Source organism: Corythoichthys intestinalis, chromosome 1, assembly GCF_030265065.1.
Source record: "Corythoichthys intestinalis isolate RoL2023-P3 chromosome 1, ASM3026506v1, whole genome shotgun sequence".
Taxonomy (NCBI): Eukaryota; Metazoa; Chordata; class Actinopteri; order Syngnathiformes; family Syngnathidae; genus Corythoichthys; species Corythoichthys intestinalis.
Genome location: NC_080395.1, coordinates 12,282,763 through 12,294,472, shown reverse-complemented (window position 1 = coordinate 12,294,472; position 11,710 = coordinate 12,282,763). Strand labels below are relative to the sequence as shown.

Genomic DNA, 11,710 nt, shown 5'->3' with positions numbered 1-11,710 from the left:
AATGGACTGACAAATATGCGTCCATGTTACCAACTGCAAGTACCAAACCTATGTGTTTAATATGCTTCAAGAAGTTGCTCTTCGAAAATATACTAAAATATCCCTTATCTGGTTTGATTCCCTCTTGTCCAAGGACATGATCTTGTCCAAGAACAGGCTGTTCCAAGGACAGGCTCTGAATGTTTTTCTGTGAAAGACCACCACAGTTGGACAATAATAACTTTCACTTATGTTTCCGTGGAAGGAATCATCACTTGTTTCCGTAAAAGGTATTCACTTGTGTTTCCGAAAAAGGTGTCGTTACACAGTAAGCAACGCCCTTTCTTCTGTATAAAGAGACGAGACTTGTATTCTCACTTTGTACTTTTGTGTGGCCATAGTCCTGTCTGGACCACATCATACCGTACCCCAGATATATATCTTGTTTTTCTATAAAGTCTTCAAAGCTGGCAATCCTTGGCTGTTGATTTTTTTATTCTCATTTTTATGGAGGTAGATTTGTGTCTTTATTATTCAATTAAAAAAAAAAGTTGCTTAAATCAAAAAAATTAATTTTCAATCAAAGAAAAAGTCACTTCGATCAAAAAAAATGTGTTTGAATGCAAAAATAAATTTTTGAACTCCAAAAAATGTATTTGGAACCTATTTTTCTTTGATTGAATTTTTTTTTTTTTTTTTTTTTTTAAGTCAAGTTATTTTTGATTGAAACAACTTTTTTGATTGACGTAATGTAGTTTTGCGTTTGGTCCACATTGGACACACCGTACCATCGCGGGCACTCCGGTGAGATGCTGATGTCACACCCCCCTACCGGTGCCCTATTTTCGGCTTGACTCGAGCAGAGTGCGATGGCTGGATGGAGCCCTGGTGGCCATTATTCTTGCTTCATACTTTTATGCCATTGGCGTAGTCACCTGCCACTCAAACATGTCGGAAGTAGCGTTGAAGTTGAATCTTTGTGTCAAAATGATTCAATTTTTTAAAAAAAACATGTGTTCAAAACCTTTTCCACTTTAAAAAAAAAAGTTTAAAACTTTTTGCTTTTCAAAAAAAGTGACTTTTCAAAAAAAATATTTTTGCAAGTGATTTTTTTCTTTGATTAAAAATAGTTTTTTTGATTGAAGCAACTTTTATTGGGATTGAATGATTTAGACACAAATGTCCTAGCCATAATATGGCTCAAACACAAAAAGGATTGCGTCAATCAAAGAAAACAGTTTTGATGAAAAATTAAATGATCAAGTGCGAATTTGAGTCTCAAATAATTTTTCACATTCAAAAACTTTTTTTCTACGATTGAATTTTTTAAAATTTTTGATTGAAGTGATTTTTCTTTTGAAAATATATTTTTTTGTTTGAAGCAACTTATTTTTTTTTTATTGAATAATAAAGACACAAATGACCTAGCCAAAATGTGGTCCAAACGCAATACTACATTACGTCAATCAAAAATGTTTTTTCATAAAAAAAAAAAACTGGACTTAAAAAAAAAAAAATTTTTTTAAATCAATCAAAGAAAAATAGGTTACAAATAAATTTTTTTGAGTTTCAAATTTATTTTTGGATTCAAACACATTTTTTTTGATTGAAGTAACTTTTTCTTTGATTGAAAATACATTTTTTGATTGAATCAACTTTTTTTTGGATTGAATTATAAAGACCAAAATCTATCTCCATACATTTTGAGCTATCTGTTAATACTTGTCTTGGAATGTGAACTTCCCTGACAATATTGTTCTATCAAACACAACAGTTCTTTTGGATTAAAATACTGCAGTTTATTGAAAAGAGGGGTGCAAGAGCAGAAACAACTTTTTCAGCCTAGTGTGAACAGCACCTGAAAAAAACATTTCGTTCTTTGTTATTTCATATCATTAATTAATCATAATGTATTTCAGTGTGTTTGCGCTTATGTACTTCTAAATTCATCTTCTGAGAAAATCTTTTATCGCAGAGTGTGCCGGCAAAAGGCTTCTCTCCAGTCTGTGTTCTCGTGTGCCTGTTTAAATTTGCCTTTGTGGAGTATTTTTTATCACAAAGTGTGCAAGCATAAGGCTTCTCTTCAGTGTGGTTTCTTGTGTGCAATACTAAATGTCCCTTCTGAGTAAAACACTTACCACAACACGCGCAGACATAAGGCTTCTCCCCAGTGTGTGTTCTTGTGTGAATGTTTAAACTTCCCTTAAAGGCGAATTGTTTACCACAAATTGTGCAGGCAAAAGGCTTCTCTCCAGTGTGTGTTCTTGTGTGAATGTTTAAATTGGCCTTTGTGAAGTATTTTTTATCACAAAGTGTGCAGGAATAAGGCTTCTCTTCAGTATGTGTGCCTGTGTGTTTTTTTAAATCTCCCTTTCTGATGAATCCTTTCCCACAAAGTGTGCAGGCAAAAGGCTCTCCAGAGTGTGTTCTTGTGTGTTTCTTCAAACTACCCTTCTCGGTGAATCTTTTCCCACAAAGTGTGCAGGCATAAGGCTTCTCTCCACTGTGTGTTCTTGTGTGAATGTTTAAACTTCCCTTATGGGCGAATTGTTTACCACAAATTGTGCAGGCAAAAGGCTTCTCTCCAGTGTGTGTACTTGTGTGAATGTTTAAATTTGCCTTACTGGTGAATTTTTTTATCACAAAGTGTACAGGCAAAAGTTATCTCTCCAGTGTGTGTGCTTGTGTGTTTTTTTAAATCTCCCTTCCTGAAGAATTTTTTATCACAAAGTGTGCAGGCAAAATGCTCTCCAGTGTGCCTTCTTGAGTGAATGTTTAAATTTGCCTTCGTGGAGTATTTTTTATCACAAAGTGTGCAGGCATAAGGCTTCTCTCCAGTGTGTGTTCTTGTGTGTTTGTTTAAATCTCCCTTCCTGATGAATCTTTTACCACAAAGTGTGCAGGCAAAAGGCTTCTCTCCAGTGTGTGTTCTTGTGTGTTTGTTTAAATCTCCCTTCCCAAAGAATGTTTTACCACAAATTGTGCAGGCAAAAGGCTTCTCTCCAGTGTGGTTTCTTGTGTGCAATACCAATTGTCCCTTATGAATGAATCTTTTCTCGCAAAGTGTGCAGGCGAAAGGCTTCTCTCCAGTATGTGTTCTTGTGTGAATGTTTAAATATGCCTTCATGAAGAATTTTTTACCACAAAGTGTGCAGGCAAAAGGCTTCTCTCCAGTGTGGTTTCTTGTGTGCAATACTAATAGTCCCTTCTGAGGGAATCGTTTACCACAACATGTGCAGACAAAAGGCTTCTCTTCAGTGTGTGTTCTTGTGTGTCTGTTTAAATTTGCCTTCATGAAGAATTTTTTATCACAAAGTGTGCAGGCAAAAGGCTTCTCTCCAGTGTGGTTTCTTGTGTGCAATACTAATTGTCCCTTCTGAGTGAATCGTTTACCACAAAGTGTGCAGGCATAAGGCTTCTCTCCAGTGTGTGTTCTTGTGTGAATGTTTAAATTTCCCCTCGTCAAGTATCTTTTACCACAAACTGTGCAGGCAAAAGGTTTCTCTCCAGTATGGTTTCTTGTGTGAATAGTTAAACATTTCTTTGAGGAGTATTTTTTATCACAAAGTGTGCAGGCATAAGGCTTCTCTCCAGTGTGTGTTCTTGTGTGAATGTTTAAACTTGCCTTCTTGAAGTATCTTTTACCACAAACTTTGCAGGCAAAAGGCTTCTCTCCAGTGTGAGTACGCATGTGTGCCTTTAAGTCGCATTTCCAAGTATATGTTTTATCGCAAAGTGAGCAGGCAAAACGTTTCCCAACCGCGCCTTCTTTTGTGTCTCTTTTCAATGATGACTTGTCTAAGGATTTTGAAGCATTTTGGTCAAAGTCATTCTCCTCCTCATCAGTATTAAAGTCAGAAGAATGTGACGTTATGTCGTCGCTGTCTGAAAGCGGAGCTAAGAGGCTGTCCGGTTGCGATCGTCCCTCTCCTTTTGTTGTCAGGTGCTGAAATGAGCTGTCGCTCGAAGGTTTCGCTGCTCCGCTCTTTTTGCTTGGAGCTTTGTCTTCTTCGCTCTTCACACTGACACCCATTGGAAACTTGAGGATTTCAACTTCCTGTTTTTCTTCTTTAATATCAGGGGTATCTGGCTCTGCCTCCTGTTTGATCAACAGGATGTCGGACTCCTCCTCCTGTTTAACGTGGAGGGGATCGTGCTTCTCAGGAATCTCAAGATCTTCTACAGTGACGTTTGCGGGACTCTGGATGGGGAAAAAAAAAAAATCACGTGATTTGCTGACGTCGGAGATATACATACTAGTAGAGAGAAATCCAGGTAGTCCCCGGGTTAAGACGTACCCGACTGATATGAATATCTCACTATCTCAGAATGCTGGTCTACTGGTAGTTCACAGGGTCTCTAAAAGTACAGTCGGAGCTAGAGGCTTTAGCTACCAAGCTCCTGTCTTATGCAATCAGCTTCCAGCTAGTATTAAAGAAGCCGACACAGTCTGTACATTTCAGATTACACTAAAACCGTTCCTATTTTACAAATCTTATGGTCAGGCTAGTTGAAAACAGACTAGACTCACAGTTCAGTCTCAAGCTGACCTAGAAGCTATAATGCTGCGGGAAGTACAGCCACTGAGTCCTATCCACTTTTTCTCACTCTACCTACCACTTGTCTTACTTTATTTCTCTTTTATAATTCTAATATCTAGTTGACTAGTCTCTTCATCACTAGTCACCCGGTGTCCCCTTTCCCCCCTCCCCTCTGGGTAGGGGCTATTTTTCAGCCGCAGCCTCCTGACAATCCCGACCTCCCGCCTCATCTGGCTAGATGAACCTCTTCTTGTTTCTTCATTCCATTGCATTTCTACACACTGGACCTCCTGCTGAGCAAGATACTGAACCCCACGTTGCTCCTGGTGCTGCATCACCAGTAGGTAGATGAGGAGACAAGGCCTTTGAGGGCCTTAAAAGGTGGAAAGGCGCTATACAAGTGTAACACCATTTACCATAAGGAGGTGTGTCTGGAACGTTTGGTGATTAGCTCTTCTTGCAGATCTTGCAAAATAGGTCATAAACCTTGCAGCGTTGGCAGTTGAAAGTCCATGATTATCTGAGGCGAAACTAACAATCAGCAGTTTATGTGAAAAACAACTCCATTTATGGTCATGCTTAAAAGCATATCAGAAGATTGAATTAGGCGAGATGCATACTGACTTCACTTATTAAAAGAATAAAATTACAGCAGCAATTTTCATGAGTTTACCTTTAATATAATTGATTTGGCCCACTTAAAGTAAAAAAAGACCAAAACCTCGTTCATGGGATGTGTACTATGTTATGTGTGAGAGTCCTGCTTTAACCATAGAAGGAGTCCTGCTTTGGTCTGAGTAAGGTCCAGTTGTAGCATGGGTGAGTTAATAAATAAAACATAATGAACAACAGTGTTGGGAATAACGCCGCTATAAATAACGCCGTTGCATAACGGCGTTATTTTTTCAGTAACGGGGTAATCTAACGAATTATTTTGCCTGCCGTTACAACGCCATTACCGTTACTGACGGTCAAAAGCGGTGCGTTACTTTGAATAAATTGAAGAAACTACCAGCCGTGGCTGTTTATTTGTCATCCAAGACTTGGGGTGCGTTCAGGTTCATGGCAATGAAAATAGTAAACACACATAGCCTACTTTTGCAAGAACGATGGAGTTGCCATTTGATACGGTCATAATGTGCAGGTCCTGCACCCATCCGCAGCAAAACTGTCCGTAGCTTTGTAGTGATTTGTAATTTCGGAATCACTGATGAGTTTAGTAACATACACCAAACAATAAATACAGCAGAATGTCCATTTTGCGTAATTGTGGAAGCCCGTCGACATCTTTACTGCATTTGTCTTCGGCTTGCTCGTGAGGGTCAACATTGTTCACATCCTTAAAGAGCATATGACACGAGAAAAATGTCTTAAATGGCATTATTATGTGAATTAGAATCATATTTTGAGACAATTCGATTATATACAACAATTTAGCAAAGCACAGATGACGAGAAATTTGTCTTTTAATCTGCCGGTTAGCCACGCCTACCATTATGGGGCTTTAGCGTCCCCAACAGGTGGATGACGTCAGCGGTAGACTGGGCTCATCGGTTTTACTTTTCAGCCCATTGAGGGGGAATTATTCAGAACGAGGAAAATGCGACGAAGAGAGCCGCAAAATGTCATTGTTTCAGTCTCTCTACTCCAATATTTTTACAGGATATTCTTTTTATCGAAGTATTTTTCCCCAATAGCTATATAAATGGCTTGAGAAGGACCAGTCAGCCCGTCAAGGGGGAACTATTCACAACGAGGAAAACGCGACGAAGAGAGCGGCAAAATGTCATTGTTTCTGTCTCTTCAATATTTTTACAGGATATTTTTTTTATCCAAGTATTTTCCCCAATTGCTAAATAAATGGCATGGTCATGACAAATAACAGTCTTGTGCTGAATGGAATATGAAATAATAAAAATGCATTTATTCAGGACGACATGGCAAAATTACTCCATAATGGTCAAAACTGTCGACTTCACCTTTACTGTCGCACCTCCTGAACGATATTTTATGACACCTAAATCGGACATATGTCATTTCCCTTCCCAGGCTTCGGAGAATGTAAACAAACCAGAAGGCGTGACAGCTAGCCGACATGCTGACCCGAACCGAGTGAGGTTTCAAAGTCTTTGAAGCGGAAAATCACACATAACTAGCCTGGATTGTTTGACATGACGACCCGGTTGTCGATTGTCTTCGCGGATCGGCAAACCGCCCGGCGGAGAGCAATTTACAGTTCGCTCCCCGGAGGAGGGTGGCTCGAGTTGTTGTGCAGCTAATGTGCTGCTGCTAATGAGCATTAGGAGAGCTTTTTACATGCCTCTCAATGATCAAACGTAAGTAGTCCTTTATTTAAAGGAAGTTTGTAGTGTTTACTTTGTAATTGCTGTATTCGTATTTGACATAATACAAAACAAGATGTTTACTCACTTCCTTGTAAGTCCAATGGTCCCACAGTAAATATCCACGGTGAATGGGAACCTTTTGAAACTCCAAAAAGGCGCATATGCCTCTCCCTCATACAGAATGATTTTTCTGCAGCCGTTTGGCTGGCGTGATGCGAAAAATAAACGTATTAATCCGCAAAATCAGCTGAATCCTTCGTCCTCATACACAACAGTACACTGTAGCGTGAAGAGGACGTCTTCTACCGTACACGTCACAGCGCCCTCCTCCTCAATGCAAGACCGAAGCCGGAAGTCACTCATTTTCATGGCGCGGGATTCAAAAAACTAAATAAAAATAGCGATCGCTTCCACACACATCCAAGCGGTCCATATCATTCAGGGGCATAAAATACCGCGTGTATTATGAAATAAACATGCTTTTTCGTGTCACAGGCACTTTAAGTTTGATCACATATCTGTTCTTCGCCTTAGTAACGAGTTTGTCTCTTTAACGAACTGGCAAGGGCGAGCCAGACCTGCTTCCAATATGGCTGCGTTGCTGTCAAATCTCACGTGATCCCCCATTCTGTGACGTTAACACTCGAGCATAATAGCGCACGTATTTCTTATGACTCCAGGCCAGGGGTCCCCAAACTACAGACCGCGGGCCAAATCGGCCCACCTCCACATTTGGTCCGGCCCCATGAACCAATTTTTTATTTATTTTTTTCCCCAATAGTGTTATTTATTTCCTGGCTTTTTTCTGTGAAGAACCCAGAGAGGGTTATTTGGTTATTATCTATTTAATTAATAGTGTTATTATTATTTATTATCATATTATATTATATTATTATAATTTTTTATTTCATTTACTTTTGATCCGTGAAGAATCCACAAAGGGTTATTTGATTGTGGCTTTCTGAAAAACAATTGTTTACATTTAGGCACTCCTGCAATCGTCACACCTTTTCTGTTACAAACTGACCCCGGCCCATCATCAGAGAAGGGAAAAGTTATGTGGCCCTCACAGGAAAAAGTCTGGGGACCCCTGCTCCAGGATGTTTGTCCCTGCTCATTCAATTAGACAATGCTTTCCAAAGATTGCTAACGTTTCTGTGTTTGCTACACCTGAATGCTAGCCTCGTTCCCATCCCCCACTGTCAGCCTGCAACAATGCTGCTTCCATTTTGAGGACGGCAGACGCTTTGAGGGTGACGGGAGGAGTGGAGGGACGAGGCTACCTGAATGCACCCCCTGGATAGATGCGATTGAAGTGATTGTGATTGGCTGAGTGTTAGAATCATGTGTCATGGTAGGCCAATCAGAGCCGGAGTTTTCACACACAAACCGGAACAGCGCGTGCAGCAAACACACACACGCAAAACAGATGCAGAGGGATATGATGGCAGAGCATTCAGAGGAAAATTTGTCCTTTACGAGGTGGAGATATAAACACTATTTCAAGTTGGTCGAAATTAAAGGAATGAACGTGCATGTAAAGTGTAATTTATGTCCCGGGGTAAAGCTTTTGTCGACATCTGTGGTAAGCAATTCAAATGTGTTTATTTTTGTTGCACTTCAACTGTCAATATGTTGCTGGTGAGGTGCAATAAATATTATAAGGTTCTATAACACAACTACCTGTCTGTTATTCTCTATTCAATTGACTCGAATCCTGCTCAGAAAATTTCAAATTCTTTGACATACAACAACTTCTTTTTAAAGTAATGAAAATACTTACTTTCCCTGGTAACGAGTTACTTTTACTATAGAGTAATTCAGTTACTACTCAGTTACTTTTTGGAAGAAGTAGTTAGTAAACTATAATTAATTACCTTTTCAAAGTAACGTTCCTAACACTGATGAACAACCACAATGGGCGGCCATCATATCAAACTCCCACATTGAAACTGTTCAGACAATAAGGATACTTAAGAATCCTATTCTCCGTGTCTGAGCAGTAGAGGTGGGAATCTTTGGGTACCTAACGATACGATTACGATTCAGAGGCTACGATTCCATTATAAATCCATTATAAATCGATTATTGATTCCCCCCCCCCCCCCCCCCCCCCGCGCCCCACTATTTAAGAAGCATTTCTCTACAGTAACAATCACATCAAACCAAGTCTGATAATGCATAAAAAATACAACAACTAATGTCATGATCTTACCTTCATTTTTTTCTTTCAGTTGTTCGTCGTGACTTGGATTTCCTCTTCTGATTTTCCATGTTTGACTCTTTGACTTGATGTTTGGAATTGCGTTGGCCTCCAGTCAGTAGTAATTTGTCGCATCTTAATGACAAGTCGAGAAGCGTCTCATACAGTAAAATGTAATCACGCTTAAGTTTTTCCTGAAAACAAAGTGGAAATGTGAACTAAGGTTGGCCAACCATGTTTTTGAATAATATTAACGGCTAAACAATTATAAGCATATTTTCTTTTTTTTTTAAGCAACCCTTCCAGATTCTTTGTTTAACCCATAGCAACGCCCTTGACAAAGAAAATGCTTTTCTTCGGCAATCTTCGGAAATTACGTCACACCAGGAAGTGCGAGGGAAGTCCGCCATAGAACAGTATTGTTTGTTGCATTGCTTCTCGGTAAGATGCCACGGCGGTGTGTGGCGATGTTTTGTTCTCACTCAAACGAAAAGTTGTATGAGTGGCCAAAGGATAGCGGGGCACGTAAATGGACATCTTTCATTCGAATGAAGCGAATGAATTTCACGCCATCATCGAGTAGTGTTCTCTGCTGCAAACACTTCGAAGATGCCTGCTTCCTTAACCGGTCTGCTTATGATCAAGGATTTGCCAAAATGTAAGTGGGATTTTTGGATAGATGACTGATGACTTTGTCAAAGCAGAGCTGCCAACTGTTGTGGAATGAACAGTATAAGCTAGCGACGTTAGCCCGTGAAGTTAGAAGTTAACTCGTGGCAATCCCCGATCATAGTTGTTGTTGCGCTCGCTAGGTTAAGCGTGCTTAAATTGTGCGTCATCTACAATCTTGTCCGAAAGGGTTAATCCACTGTCAATCGGGAAAGGGGTGTGGATGTGCATATAAGCGGGTCGGCGTCGCGGTAATTCATGGTCACGTTGCAGTAAGAGACACACACCTGAGTTTGTGCACATTTATTTGTATCTGTATTATGTATTTCCACCTTCATGCTTCAAGCATTGCATTGCATTTGTACGGTTCGATGTTTCTTTCACCGTGATCGCTTGATAGCCTTCTAGTTTGTGTTTTACGTACGAGAGCCGCTGACAGGTGACAACAACAAGCATGTTGGTTTTGATGTCTGGCAGCGAATCAGCGGGCGCGCAGGTCACGCAGTGAATCAAGGGAAATGTAGTCTCTGGACAACACTGAAGTGGTGCTTTGTAATCTGTTCACTTGTGTGAAAAAAACTACATTTCCTCACACCATTAGACGCCACTTCCTGCCGAGAGCCCCGAGCTGTGTTCGTAATTGCTCCATGTGTTAATAAAGAAACAAAGTTGTCAGCACGTCCTGTGTTCGATACATTTGTAAACAAAAAGCTCATAACAAGACACTATGCATGATCCGTTTAAGAGACGCTGGAGTAGTAGGAGGCGAGGAGGAGATCAGCGAGAAGCAAAACTTCGCGGTCGACTGTGGCAGCAGTTCGCTATTATTTTGTTTTCTTATTGTTGCCACAATAAAGTGGAGAAAGCCATCAACGATTCATCTCCTTCTTTCCCCCCAACGTTTTTATATTATTATTTTATATGCACGAGAGCTGCCGGATCTGCCAAAATGAACATGAAATCTGATTATTATTTTTTTTAACAATGTCATAAGATAGACAAAAACATAAAATTATGTGCAAATGCCTGCATCTTCAAATCATGAAAATAATAACAGCCTATATCTTATCAATCTTGTAATCTCGATGGGTCTTGTCTCCATTCCATGTCAGGTAGTCTAGGCACATTGTTTGCATCCTGATTAGCGTCTGGCTAATACATGTTAGGTCCAACATAAAATTCCAAGCTCCTCTTCTTCCTCCAACTCTTCGAAAACTTGGATCTCCTCCCTTGCGCTCGATCTATCGCTTATATCGCTGTTTGAATCATTGTTTGAAGGGCTTTGTATGGCGGCCGTATGTATGGAGCTGCCATCGCTGTTCCCGGTCTGACGTATCACTTCCGGGTTCGTCCCCTTTCAGGCTCGAACTTCGGAAACGCGATTATTTTGTCAAATATACAATATATAAATTATTTTTTTCATGCTTTATTTGTTGTTCAATGTTTAATTACTTTAATTCTGACCCTATTTGGCATGTTATGAAATTACTTCACATTTCTGCTTGAAAACAAACTTTACACATCGGAAGCCAGAGAGCTAAGCTAAACTACACTAAGTTAAGTAAATCTGCGAAGCTTCAACATACAGCCAATCGATTTCTACTATGCTTTAAAATGGGACTTTTTAGTCCTCTAAATTCTTACTTCGGTACTTACCCAAAGAAAATGCTTTGAAGGAGCTCGTTTGGTAAATAGCAAGTCCCGTACACAGAGGTTGCGTCAAGTGAACCGGAAGTAGAAACGTTCCAGTGCTAAAACTTCAGCGTGATATGATCCAGCGTTTGGAAGTTCCATCACGACTTCACATCACTGGAGTAAAAAAATATCCAATAAATACGATCAGCATATCCGAATTCTAGTCATCACTATCAATACATCAATTTGAAGGCTCAGAATTTAAATATTTTCTAAATGTATTCACTGACTTTATCCAATTTACTGTACTCTTTCCGCTGCACTTCTTCCATCAAGGA

At 39.8% G+C, this 11,710-nt stretch overlaps 1 protein-coding gene across 1 annotated transcript; it reads right to left on the bottom strand.

Annotated features, from left to right (window-relative positions):
- Positions 1 to 2,463: 2,463 nt before the first annotated feature.
- Positions 2,464 to 11,466, bottom strand: LOC130918760 (gastrula zinc finger protein XlCGF57.1-like). The gene is made up of 4 exons (XM_057840773.1): positions 11,394 to 11,466; positions 9,081 to 9,262; positions 4,937 to 5,040; positions 2,464 to 4,180 (listed from the first exon to the last, which is right to left on the bottom strand). Exons 3-4 carry the CDS (start codon positions 5,000 to 5,002, stop codon positions 2,600 to 2,602), a joined length of 1,647 nt encoding a protein of 548 aa, XP_057696756.1. The 5' UTR covers positions 5,003 to 5,040; positions 9,081 to 9,262; positions 11,394 to 11,466; the 3' UTR covers positions 2,464 to 2,599.
- Positions 11,467 to 11,710: the final 244 nt, after the last annotated feature.

Excerpts from the sequence above, each read along its gene's own strand:
- LOC130918760 (XM_057840773.1), bottom strand. The coding sequence starts at position 5,002 with ATGACCTATTTTGCAAGATCTGCAAGAAGAGCTAATCACCAAACGTTC. Across the intron at positions 4,181-4,936 it reads TCCAGACACACCTCCTTATG|AGTCCCGCAAACGTCACTGT; the intron begins GTAAATGGTGTT and ends TTCCCCATCCAG.